The 14,164-nt window shown below is 37.5% G+C and overlaps 1 protein-coding gene across 16 annotated transcripts in view; it reads right to left on the reverse strand.

Annotated features, from left to right (window-relative positions):
• Positions 1-1,700: 1,700 nt before the first annotated feature.
• Positions 1,701-14,164, reverse strand: part of TERB1 (telomere repeat binding bouquet formation protein 1) — a 46,575-nt gene continuing 34,111 nt past the window's right edge. For 8 of the 16 annotated variants that reach the window (XR_011376991.1, XR_011376997.1, XR_011376993.1 and 5 more), the window contains 7 exons: positions 13,452-13,801; positions 12,072-12,136; positions 11,684-11,779; positions 6,340-6,489; positions 5,214-5,279; positions 2,398-4,071; positions 1,924-2,057 (listed from right to left, as the gene is read on the reverse strand). Coding sequence is in view for 5 of the 16 variants with exons in the window: in XM_060289349.1 (XP_060145332.1) it covers positions 3,878-4,071; positions 5,214-5,279; positions 6,340-6,489; positions 11,684-11,779; positions 12,072-12,136; positions 13,452-13,801 (921 nt within the window). In the remaining 11 variants the exon portion in view is untranslated. The other 8 variants (XR_009560104.1, XM_030863827.2, XM_060289349.1 and 5 more) reach the window with 8 other exon arrangements.

A 14,164-nucleotide genomic window follows, 5' to 3' on the forward strand; every position in this document is an offset into this window, starting at 1 on the left:
TAAATGTGTAAGAACAAGATAGAAATTAATAAAAATTATAAGTCTTAACTATATCAACTATAATCGGAGAGTTGGTCATGTAGAATGCCAAGAAGTATCTTAGGTAAGGTCCATAAAACCTCTTTGGTCCTAGCAAAGAAGTTGATCCCCCTACTCTGCCAGTCAGGCCACATTTCTTTCTGGACACAGTTTATAAACAAAAAGGTACCCAGCGGTCAGTGACTACGCTCATAAGGGGACATGACACTGTTCAGCTGAAACAGGAAGTAGCTGGGGCTCATCAGCATGAAGGATAAAGGATGTAGAGGAGAAAGTGATAGATATCTATCTGTAACTCTCTCAAGGGCTGGTATGTGGAAAAGAGATTCAACTTTTGTGGTTCTGCAGGAGGTACTCCAGAAAAGTATATTTCATTTTAGCATAATGAAGAACTGACCATCAATTATCACCCTGTGAAACAGTAAATTCCAGGTTTCTGAGGATATATGCAAAACTAAAGTTAGCCAATGTCCAGATCGTTGTACAGCAGTTTATGCCTCCGGCAGGGAACTATAACTGAGGTCAGCCCCAACTCCAAGGGTCTGACATTATTGCAATCCCTTTTTATTCCCTGTTGAACTGGCCAGGTCTGAGTCCCTAAAGTCAAACAGTCCTCTAATATGTGATCATTCTTTGGCTTTCCTTTTGATGTGTATTCACTTACTTTACTACCAAATTCTATTTGAGGGAAAAAAGCAGTTCACATTAACCAAAAGTTAGCCAAGGGTTAGGATAAAATTTCAAGGTTTCAGAAGGCAGTATAGGTTATTTTAAATATAGTGTCAGTGACTGACACAAAACAGTGTCCCAGCTACAGTATGTCATACTCTTGGGGATGCTCTGTAAGTAGTATTTGATTTCCTGTTACATAGATAATTTCCAATCAATCAAAAAAAAAAAAAAAAAACTATTGCCAGTAAAGCTGAGGCAACAGACAAAATATTTTCCCCTTTGACCTAAAACAACATTCATACATCTTGAGAAATATACATCAAAATAACCCAGCAGACCATTTAAATCATCCCCATAGTGCTTAGGAAATACTGACAGATAATGGACTAGAGTCATTCACACTTTAAATGATACAAAGAATTTTCCTAATTGTAAATTATTCTCAAGCTTAAAATTTTTCTGCTTATTAAACCTCTGGAATTTTCATTGTGGATCAGAATAAAAGATATTTAATAAAAATTCTGCTTTATCTAAGTAAACATGGTCATGATCTGAAAGGGTGAAAGAATACATGCTTATAGGGAAATACCCTTTGGTATTTATATGAATGACATGAAGCAGTGACCCAATGAGTACATAAGCACAACTGAGCTTTCATGCCCTGATACTTGATCACTTTGCCATAGCAACAGCATTTTAGGTATAATGGAGGATGCATCAGCATGATGGAATATAAAAAGAGTAAGAAAAATAGAAGTTTGAGATCTAATAGTTTGGTTTCCAACTAGAAGAAAACTAACTTAAAAGCAAACAATAAAAAGTTGTTTTAAACAATTTTTGTTGTTGTTGTTATTGTTGTTGCTTTGGCCGTGCTGCGAGGCATGTGGGATCTTAGTTCCCTGACCGGGGATCAAACCCATGTCCCCTGCATTGGAAGTGTGGAGTCTTAACCACTGGATCACCAGGGAAATCCAAAAGTGTATTTGTTTTATAAATTATTTTAATAGTTTGATGAGCTACAGCATCACAAAAAGTAATTAAAACAGTATCCCCATTGCCACATTTCCTGCCTCATAAGAGTTTATAAGAATATTTTAAATTTTGTATTTTCAACACACTTTTTTAAGATATCAAACTAAAAACTGACAAGTCTTCCAATCAAGGAGCCACACACTTGGGGCGTTTGGTCAGCTTGTGGTATTTGTGAGCAAGGTCCACAGCCTTCCGTCCTTGCTGAAAGGGGAAAGACCACAAAATTAAATTCCAGTGATTTCCCATTTTCTTAACTCCACTGAAAAGGTAATTTACTTCTTCTTCAGTAAAGTTTTTACGAATTCTTCTTTTTTCTGCAATTAATGAGAATTGTAGAATACATTAGTACTTGCTGAAAAAAGAGTTCTTGAGACCCAAATAAATGCTTAACTTATTCTAAGGATATGGATTACACAGTGAGAAAAATTCATGCCTGGACTACTCATCATTTAGAAATCCACTTCAATTAAAACAAAACAAAACTGAGTGCTTACTATTAAACTAGATGCTATCACTGTGATCTCTTCAATAATTGCAACAATCCTATTGCGATAATATTCTCAAAATCCTTCAATCAAGAAACACAAAATTTTATAAACATTTGATTGTTAATTCTCTCAACATTCCTGTGAGGACAGTTAACAAACAGCTTACCTATCTTACAGATACAGTCTTCCCAAAGGGCTCCATAACTTCATAGAATAGAATCCGCGTCCCCTGCGTTGGAAGGTGGATTCTTAACCACCGGACCACCGCGGAAGTCCCTTAAGCTTTTTAATTCACTGTTAATGCACATTATCATTGTGGGTAGATGCAGATGAGGAAGAGTTTTTGTATTTCCAATTAAGTCTGCTATTTACTTTAGTAGGATCTTGAATAGCTATGCTGGGACATCCTTCGAAAATCTTGCCTTTGCATGTCATGACTGTTAGTCCATCTCTCCTCAGATAGGAGCCATAGTTCAGATCTTTTAAAGCAGGAGGGAAAAATCTTACCAGCAGAAGGCCAAGAAATCAATGAAAATAATGTCTAAATATTACTTAATGGTATTCCTTAGAATGCAGGCTCCATGAAGACTGGGATTTTTGTCTGTTTTACTCCCCATGTGTCCCCAGTGCCTAAGACAGTGTCTGACACATAGTAGGTGATCAATAAATATTTGTTGATGGAAAAATGTTACTACCAGTAAAAACTTTTAAAACTTATCAATGAAGTTAATTCTTACTTGGGTCTACTGGAAAACTGTGGTTATCCGAGAAACATGATTTCAACTTCACTTGCTAAATGATTTGAACTCATTATAATCAGGACCAGATGGGTTATTATAACATTCAAGATATTGGGTCCTGGGGGTGTTCATGTAGAGCCAATCCCCACTTTTCCCCTGCAGTTGCCATCTCACTGACTTCTACGCTTAAATTAGCATCTGTGCCAAATACCTCAATGGTTACCACAGCAGCATAGTTGACAGACTAGAAGAAGGAAACAGCTCTCTACACCACAAGACTCTCTTCTGTGACTTCTTTAGTGCTCCTCCTAATACTGACTGGGCATTAGAAAAAAGCAGGGAAAAATAGGCAAGAGGGCTCAGTCCTAGAGACTCTTGTTTTTCAAACCCTCTCAAGATATCAATCCATCCTAAAAGAGAGCCTTGCCCCCAAGGCTCTTTAAATACTTAGATACTGCAAATGGTCCCTTCTCAAAAGAAGAGTCTCAAATTTGAGTGTAACCTATAACCAAATGAAGGGTGATGAATGTCTCTAGTATGAAAGGGAAATTTATTAAGAGGGGGAAAAATGGCAGTACATCAAATATTCCTGGCCTGCTTGTAAAAGAGATATAAGACCAATCTAATCACTACCTCCTCAAGATGCCTTTCTAAATTTGAAAAAAGCAGGCCAACTTATTAACTATTGGATTTTAGCTAAGCAACTCGAAACTACAAAAAAGATGTAGGTATTTACGAGCTGAAAGTGACTTAAAAATATTTAGGATCCCTCTGTATAATCAATATATAACCATAATTATGTATATTTCATGACGCTCTGCAAATGATTTTACTATGAAAAATGATTATAGAATACTTTTAGTTGTTATATATTTGCTTTTAAGACATGCTGCTCAAGAAATTCTATTATTGGGCTTCCCTGGTGGCGCAGTGGTTGACAGTCGCCTGCCGATGCAGGGGACATGGGTTTGTGCCCCGGTCTGGGAAAATCCCACGTGTCGCGGAGCGGCTGGGCCCATGAGCCATGGCCACTGAGCCTGCGCGTACGGAGCACCTGTGCTCCACAACGGGAGAGGCCACAACAGTGAGAGGCCCGTGTACTGCAAAAAAAAAAAAGAAAAAAAAAAAAAGAAATTCTATTATTTGATGCCAACTCCTTGTCAAAAAGATTTCCAACTGCAACGTTTCTATGGAAAAATACCCATTTTCTAACAGTTTCTACAGAAAATATTACTTCAAAAAGTGGGCTACCCTGTAGTGGTACTGCGCTTAATTTTAATTTGTATGCAGAAATTTTAACCTAGAAAAAGACCTAGTTATAAAAAGTAAATTTGAAATTTCTTTCAAGGTTTTGGCAGTGAAAATGGCCAAACAAAAGTATGTGGCAAAATGTTTCCTGGATGGATCAAGTCCAAATGTCTTCACAATAAATAACTGAATGGCTCTACAGATATTACTAATTTCAAGGTGACTTTGACAAGGAGTGTACTCAACTGCTTAGTCTTACTCTGCACATACTAATTCCATATGAACAGAAGATAATGGTAATGTTCTTTAAGTCTTGTGATAAATTTGAAATGGTGATTAACCCTGTAGTTAAAGAAAAACTCCTGTAAATTAACTCATAGTTTAGAAATATTTTAATTTTTAAACAGGGCTCTAAGGTTTATACTATTTGTCTCTTCAATTTTGATTGTTCAAAGTGCTACAGATGTGAACCAAAATCTTCCACAAAATTTGTCTGAAGCACTTGTGCACAGAATAATTTTGCTCTTAAAACAGAAAAGTGATCCGGAGGATAGAAAAGGGGATTCTGGAGAAAGACAGGCTTGCATTTGAATCTAAGTTCTGCCATTTGCCAACTCATTGGCAAATTTCAGCTATTTTCCTACTGCTATGCAACCTAAAAGAAAACAAATTAAAGTGGGAATAAAATAATACCTTATCTTACAATGTTATTATATCAAATAAAGCAAATAACATGTATAAAACACCTAACACATAGGAGGTTCTTAATAAATGTTAGTTTTCTCCTGCCCCTTCCCCAGACGGAAAGTAATAGATGAGCAAGCAACATGAAAAAGGGAAGAGGGAAGCCTCTTTTGTCAGGAAGTATGACCCTCATCAGAAGCAAGGGTTATCATTTAAAAGCCATTAATGATGTGACTGAGAACAATCATTCAGCTGTTCTTTTTCAGGAATATATGAAATTTATATTTATTTAAAAATTAAATATATTCACTTATTCCTCCAGGGGTAGTAGATTCATTATTGAGTTTTCCTCTTCTACGTGGGGTCAGCAGAATTTCTGAAAAATACAGAAACCATTTAGTGTACTTAGAGTATCAATCTGAGTAGTATCACATCAATTCCATTAGTATGATATTCCCTTTTTCCCTCTTCTAATGGGAATCCTTAGGTGGATTAGGAAGAATTTTTAAATTACTAGAGACTAAACCTACTCCCTGGGAACATTTTAAATCACAGTTGCTCAGAGACAGATTTTCTTTTTTTTTTTTTATTAATTAATTAATTTATTTTTGGCTGTGTTGGGTCTTCGTTTCTGTGTGAGGGCTTTCTCTAGTTGTGGCGAGCGGGGGCTACTCTTCATCGCCGTGCGCGGGCCTCTCACTATCGTGGCCTCGCGGCCTCTCTTGTTGTGGAGCACAGGCTCCAGACGCGCAGGCTCAGTAATTGTCGGGCCTGGTTGCTCCGCGGCATGTGGGATCTTCCCAGGCCAGAGCTCAAACCTGTGTCCCCTGCATTGGCAGGCAGATTCTCAGCCACTGCGCCACCAGGGAAGCCCCAGATTTTCTTTTCAACATTATTTTACCCTTTATCTTTTAATATACTTAATGTTCTAGATCATAGTTCAGAAGGTATGGTTATAATTACAGTTTTGGGTTTTTTTTAACATCTTTATTGGAGTATAATTGCTTTACATTGTTGTGTTAGTTGTTGCTGTATAACAAAGTGAATCAGCTATACATATACATATATCCCCATATCTCCTCCCTCTTGCGTCTCCCTCCCATCTTCCCTATCCCACTCCTCTAGGTGGTCACAAAGTACCGAGCTGATCTCCCTGTGCTATGCAGCTGCTTCCCACTAGCTATCTATTTTACATTTGGTAGTGTATATATATATGTCCATGCCGCTTGCTCACTTCATTCCAGCTTACCCTTCCCCCTCCCCGTGTCCTCAACTGCATTCTCTATGTCTGCGTCTTTATTCCTGTCCTGCCCCTAGGTTCCTCAGAACCATTTTTTTTTTTTTAGATTCTATATACATGTGTGTTAGCATATGGTATTTGTTTTTCTCTTTCTCACTTACTATAATTACAGTTTTAAAATTGCTGAATTAATTACTTTTGTTACAGATAAGTGATTTCCTTAGTCCATTTTTATATCTGTCTTCAGCTTCCACAATGACTTTGTGACGATCACATTGGTATGGGCAAGAGTGTAAGAGCTTGCTAAAGGTTCGGCTATTCAGGGATTTTCCTACTGCTATGCAACCTAAAAGAAAACAAATTTAAGTGATGTATAGATGTTACAAAAAATCTAATAACAAATTTATGAAAGCAAATATCTTTATGATGGTAACTGAAGTGAAATCAGCAACTTAATTATAAATACATCAAGAAACTCCAAGTCATGTCATGTGAGAGAGTAAAGACACCAAATATAATACAGTGAAATAAGTGTTGCCATAGTGGTGTGAACAGAGTTATGGTGATATAGAAAAGCAGCATCTACCTTGGCCTAATTCTGAGCAGGAGTCACTATCAGGGAAGATATCCAAAGGAAGTGACCCTTACGCCCAGTCGTCTTTTTTTTCTTCTTCTTTTTTTTAATGTTTTACTATGGAACATTTCAAACACACGAGAATAAAGAGAAAAGTATAATTACCCACCACGTATCCATCATCCAGCTTCAACAATTATTAACTCATGGTCTGTCATATTTTATCTTCCCCCACCTACTCAGCTCTGCCCCCCATGTACACACTGGATTATGAAGGCTGCAATTTGCATTCTAGTATCATTTCATCTGTAAATACTTCATATGCATTCTTAACAGATAAGAACTCTTTTAAAAAAAAAACCACTTACTTTGTTTTATTTTTTTAATGGCAAAACCACTATCACACCTAAGAAAATTATGCTTAATATCATCTAATATCCAGTCAGTGTTCAAATTTCCCCATCATTTCAAAACTTTCTCTTTACAGTTGGTTTATTTGAATCATGATCCAAACAAGGTCCACCATTACATTCAGCTGGTATGTCTCTTGAGTTTCTTTTAATCTACCAATTCTCCTCTCTTCCTCTTTGTCATTTACTTGTTGTAGACCCTGGGTCATTTGTAATGTGCAGTTTCCCAAAGGCTGAGTTTTGCTGATTACATCCTAGCTGCATCCTTTAAAATATTCCTGTGTGCCCAAGAAACTTGTAATTAGATCTAGATGATTGATCAGATTCAGGTTCAATTGTTTTTTTGTGTGTTTTTGTTTTTTTGCTTTTTCGATACACGAGCCTCTCACTGTTGTGGCCTCTCCCGTTGCGGAGCACAGGCTCCGGACGCGCAGCCTCAGCAGCCATGGCTCACGGGCCCAGCCGCTCCGCGGCATGTGGGATCTTCCCCGACCAGGGCACGAACTCGTGTCCCCTGCATCGGCAGGCGGACTCTCAACCACTGCGCCACCAGGGAAGCCCAAGTTCAATTGTTTTTAGTAGAACTCCTCACAGGTAGTATTGTGTACTTCTTACTGCATCACATTAACAGGAACATAAAGTTTGACTATCTCTCTTTTTATATTAAGATTGATCAGTAGGTTCAGGTAATGTTAGCCACATCCATCCATTATAAAGTTCTCTATCCACCTGTCACCTACAGGAAAAGTTAGCCAGGCAGAAAGTTGGCAAGGATGAGGACATTTCAAGTACAAAGAACACGTCAAAAGCACAGAAGAGTAAAAAAGCATAGTATGTTCAGAGAATCACAGTACTATGTGTGGCTGGAGTATAAGGTATGAGAGAACTGTGGGAGAAAAGTTGAGGTTGGTAAGGGTTGCAAGGGGCCAGGTCAAAAACGGTCTTGAAAGTCATCTTAAGGATTTTTAACTACTATCTTCAAGTCAATGGGAAGAACTGATGGATATTTATTAAGCAGGGAAATGACAAGATTTGTCTACAGAAAGCTCAACTGAAGGTAAGAGGATCAGTTGAGGGGTAACTTAAACAGTCCAGATAAATAAGGAGATTCTGAAACACAGCATTTGCAGGGAGAATGCAGAGATTTCTGAGGTAAAATTGGTGAATAATGAGCTGTCGGGGTAAGGGAGACATTTAGGACAATTCGATTGTAATGGATCGAATGGCAAAGTTTGGAATAAGCATGGCACATTTCTGGTGGACTTAAACAGAACAAATTGCAGTAAAATTTAACAAGTGGAAGCAGGACAAAATTCCACACAATTCTGAAAGCCAGGCAGAGAGTTTGATTTAGTGAGTTACAGAGAAGCGCTGAGGGTTATTTAGCATGGTGACATGATACAAAGCACATATGAGGAAGAGAAGTTAATAGCAATACACGTTACTTGGGGGTTGGTGAGACTTGAGACTGAAAGATTGCTAGTAATTTAGGCATGAAGGAAAAGGGGCCTGTGTGGGAAAGAAAGAAAGAACCAAATATGATAGACTAGAAATAGGGGATGTAAGGAGAAAAGATAGTTATAGATGATTCAAGGTTTGAAATCTGGGGGGCCAGAAGAATAATGGCAACACTAATAAAAATGGAGTGGCTGGAGGGGGGGCAGTTTAAGAGGGAGAAAGATGTTTTGTTTTGAATACATTAAGCTTGAAATAACAAAATATTAAAGTGAGTATGTCCTAGGTACAGCTGGATATGGAAGAATGAGGCTATAACCCGAAGTAGAAGTGAAGTGTGGAGATACAGATTTGAAAATCATTGGTAAAATGATAGATGATGCTAGCTGCATCTATGATGCTGCAGCAGAGTTGAGTAAGTGCTGTAGACTATATATTGGGGGGAGTATCTGTAGAAATTTGGCAGGAAGATAAGATAAAGGAATAAAGGTAATAAAACGGAGAGCTTTATAGACTGTAAACTTCCTGAAGTGAGGACTGAGTTCTATTCATCTCTGATTCCAGTGCCTGCTGCAGAATAAGCACTCCCTAAGTGTCTGCAAAATGAATGGTCACTGAGGGAGCAAAGCAACTAGGAAGGAACTATCTCAAACAAACTAAGGGATGAAAGGGAGTTAACAGTTATAGAGCATCCATTCTACGAACTGGAATATTTTTGACCAGAGGTTCCCAACTGTCTCACTCTGTGGCATCTTTAAGAGCTTGGTGATTGGGACTTCCCTGGTGGCGCAGTGCTTAAGAATCCACCTGCCAATGCAGAAGATACGGGTTCGATCCCTGGTCCAGGAAGATCCCACATGCTGCGGAGCAACTAAGCCTGTGCACCACAACTACTGAGCCCACATGCCGCAACTACTGAAGCCCCTGCACCTAGAGCGCGTGCTCTGCAGCAAGAGAAGCCCGCGCACTGCAACAAAGGGTAGCCCCCACTCACTGCAACTAGAGAAAGCCCGCGCGCAACAATGAAGACCCAACACAGCCAAAAAAAAATTAAAAAAAAAAGATCTTGGTGATTTTTTCACAGCACCCTTAGGCCAAAAGAAATACCAAATGTTCTGTTAGGTCCAAAACAACTCAATACGTATTTATGTTCTAACAACTTGGTAGCCATTTAAAAAAATAATAGACCTAAATTTGAAATATATATATATATTTGTATTACATTCTTATTAATTACGATTACTTCCTAATGGGATTTGTGCAACAATTGGGTACAGCACAAGTTCTCAAAACTTGTAATCAGACTGGACACTGCCACCCTCATTTCCTGTTCCACAGATTTTCACGTGGTGCTTGCTTTTTAAAAATCACAACAACTGGGACTTCCCTGGTGGTGCAATGGTTAAGAATCCGCCTGCCAATGCAGGGGACACGGGTTCGAACCCTGGTCTGGGAAGATCCCACATGCCACAGAGCAACTAAGCCCGTGCACCACAACTACTGAGCCTGTGCTCTAGAGCCCGCGTGTCACAACTACTGATGCCCACAATGAGAAGCCACCGCAGTAAGAAGCCTGCACACCACAACGAAGAGTAGCCCCCGCTCGCCACAACTAGAGAAAGCCTGCGTGCAGCAACAAAGACCCAACACAGCCAAAAATAAATAAATTAATTAATTAAAAAATCACAACAACCACTGAAAACCCAGCTTCACAAAGATGTGACATCATCAAAAGAGATGTAGTACAATCTAATGGTGAAACTGTGAACTACTTTGAGCTAGTAGTTTACGTGGTGTCCAGAAGATGTTGACCATTTTGTGTTTCACTTATAAAATTTTAAATATTGTGTAGTGCCCTTGTGAGTTCACTGCAGAGCCCCAGGGAGCTCGGGTGGACAGTTTGGGAACTATGGTTTTCAAATGAGAGGAGAGGATTTCAAGGAATGGTAGTTGACAGTGCAGAAATACTAAAGACAATAAGAATCTTTTAAAAAGTCATTGGTTTGGGGGTTAAAAAAGAGGTTTCAGGTAACCTTTAACATTAAAGTTTAGTAGAATGGCAATAAAAGAAGCTAGACTGCAGGGAGTTAAGAAGGGAAAGAATACGCTGAAAGAGAAGGGAACAAGAGCAGGAATCTGGTAATAGATGGTGGAAGAAAGAACAGATGAATACTTGAAGGGACAGCAAATCACACAAAGTATTTGGGTATTTTTTAAGATGAGGAGAAATGAACATAGTTTAAGGTGGGACAAATGGAGGTAACGAATAGAAAGGGACTAAAGAGAAAGCCTACACAAGTATTATTATAAAATGGGGAGAAAACATAGATGGGATTTGGATTATAGCTAGATATTAGTTTTAGAGTAAAAGAGATAAACCCTTCATCTAAGACAGAAGAATAGTAATATTTTGAGCCTAGTGTGGAATAGCCTCAGTTTTCTCCAAAGAGCAGGGTGCAACAGTAAGAATAAACGAAGAGCAAATACTGGGATATGAAGGAGAAGAAGGGAGGGAATAAGCACTGTGGAATTCTGGATTATTTATAATCCAGAACATATACCTATTTATTGGCTCTCTGAAAATATAAAAAATGTTTACCTTACTCAGTAAAGTTAAACTTATAGATGGTGACAGAAAGAGAATAATAAAGTAATTTTTTAAGAGTATTAGCTGCTGAACCGGCTGGCAGGGCAGAAATTGAGACACAGATGTAGAGAACAAACGTATGGACACGAAGGGGGAAAGCGCTGGAGGGGGGTGGTGGTGCTGTGATGAACTGGGAGATTGGGATTGACATATATATACTAATATGTATAAAATGGATAACTAATAAGAACCTGCTGTATAAAAAAATAAATAAAATAAAATTCAAAAAAAGAAAAAAGAGTATTAGCTGCATTGATTCATATGAGCAAATACTGGGAACACAGACTAATGCAGATAGAAGGTATTAATTCGAGTGTTTTATGAGACCCCAGATTGTTATTTCTCCAAAGGGAATGAACTTTAAATCACACAGGTAGAACTATTACAAATTCTAGTTAATTAACATCATATAAAGCTTTAATTATGAAACAACTACAATTAAAAAAATATTTACCTGAGCATCTATACTTCAATATTTTGGAACAACTGTCTGTTGCTAGAAAACCAATGACTTCTTTATTTATTATATCTGAACATAATGTCAATGGATCTGGGGAAAAAAATTGCAAAATGAAAGATATTTTTGATTAGTGAAAAGGACCTGACATTTATAAGATTTATTAATTCTCAAGAGTTTCATAAACTGTAGCCCAGTACTCCACTTCCAGTCATCCTAGTGGATATACGGAAAGGATATCAATAAAAGGTGACTAAGGCGTTTAGACCAGAAAGAGAGTCAAAGGCATGGCTTATATGTTAGAGGGAAGATATTACTTTTAGCTATATTAATCACCTAAATATGTTTTCTTGAACAATCAAAGAAGAAACATTTTTAGTCATACCTGTTACTGGTAACTGTTGCTTTGTGTTTTTGCCAATAGGAGTTGGATGTTTAAAAATATGGTCGCTAAAAGAAAATAGACACCAGATTAATAAAAGTAAACATATTGTTTGGTATGTGAACAAATCTTTCCATAAGCAGTAGTGTGATTCTGATGTTTGACAGGCAGAAACAGCTGGAGTCAGGATCTACCAAAATCTACCAAATTCTGCCAAAGTATGGTATGCAATGGTTATAGCCTTGTTTCTAAAAGTGGAGTTAACTACTATATATAATAAAAAATAGATAAACAATAAGGACCTATAGTATAGAACAGGGAACTTTATTCAATATCTTGTAATAATGTATAATGGAAAAGAATCTGATAAAGTATATATGTATGTGTGTGTGTGTGTGTGTGTGTGTGTGTATATAACTGAATCACTTTGCTGTACACCTGAAACATTGTAAATCAACTCTACTTCAATTAAAAAAAAAAAAGTGGAGTTAAACAAGACTCCAGAGGTCAATAATACTGATGCCAGCAGAAACATGGGAAAAAAAGTTATAAAAGAGGAAAACAGGAAGGAAGGAGAGCAAAAAAGAGGAAATAACAAATGCATTGGGCCAGAGGGCAAGAAGGTTGGCCCAAGAGCATATCCCACTACTTCCCAATTCTATATCCCTGAGAAATCGGGTTAAAATTACATGAAGAATGGTTTTGAAAAGGAAAAAGGGGGTGTGATGATGTAATCCATCTGTCTAACACTTAGTTTACCCTGCAGCCTCCCCAGAACATAGCACCATTCTCTTCAGTTTCCCTCGTAGCCCAATAACTATCAGAAGAGCAGAACACAAGAAAGGCTTTAGGAAGAAAAGCTGCAATTCCAGGTCCAGCCCCACAGGCTACCCATGAGCAAGAAAGGACATACACTGGAGGTAAGGTACAGGGAACAAATGAAAAGACAAGCCTAAACCAGATTTTCATCACTCCTTACTCCCTTTTATCAAGTTAAACTTACAAACTGGCTTTTGCTAAATTACTGATGGATTATCAATACGTGCATTGTTATTTCAGCTACAGAGGTTCAGTTTAAGTTTTCTGAGTATCCCTTCTAAAATTCAAATCTGATCGTGCCACTCAATTTAAAATCGTCAGCGGCTCCCTATACTCTATAAGTTATAACAGAAAATCTTGAGTAGTATTACATGCAAGGCCCTAGATAAACTGGCCCATACTGGCCCATCCAAACTCCTTTCCCAACATTTCCTACATTAGGCTCCTCCTAAAACCATGCTTATCATTTCTATATCCCAGTGTTTAAGAGTATGGCACATAGTACTACACACACACACACAAATGCTGAATAAATAAAAGTTAGAAACAATTATTAAACTATACCTTGATTGAGAAACAAAATTCTTTTTTTCAAAGGTTGTTTCTTCACGTAAGTTTTGATTGCAGCTTGAATTGGCTTTACATAAAGTCTTATTTTGCTCACTCTCCCTATAACAAGCATTAACTGGATTTGCACTCTTTAACAGGGTCTTCATTTGATCATCATTTGTACATGCTTTGGACATGACTTCATGGGACTTATAACTCTGAAGCTTTCTAGACTGGCTTTTATCCCTATCTTCTGCTTTGGAACCTCCACCACTGCTATCTGCATGGAGGTGTTTCAATGTATTTTGAATATTTATGTTCATAGATGAAACATAATCCTTACATTTTTCTCTTTGTACTCTTTCCTGTAATGTAAAAATAAGTAAATAATTTCAAAATAATCATTTGCTTTATAATTCAATTTACACTCCCTTTAAATAATGCAGAAAAAGTTTATGATTGTCAATAGAATATACATTATAAAGGGGGTAGTTTACATTAGGAAGGAAGGGGAGAATATTCTTTAAATGATTTGGGGACATTGGGTAGTCAACTTGGGAAAAAGATAAACTGAATACATATCTCACAATTTACACAAAAATAAAGTAAAAATTAACTAAATATTTAAATATAAAAAAATGAAATTATATATGTTCTAAAAGAAACCATGATGTTTTAATATTCTCAATGGGAGGAATACCTTTCCAAGTATTACAAAAAAATCAATA

Source organism: Globicephala melas, chromosome 19, assembly GCF_963455315.2.
Source record: "Globicephala melas chromosome 19, mGloMel1.2, whole genome shotgun sequence".
Taxonomy (NCBI): Eukaryota; Metazoa; Chordata; class Mammalia; order Artiodactyla; family Delphinidae; genus Globicephala; species Globicephala melas.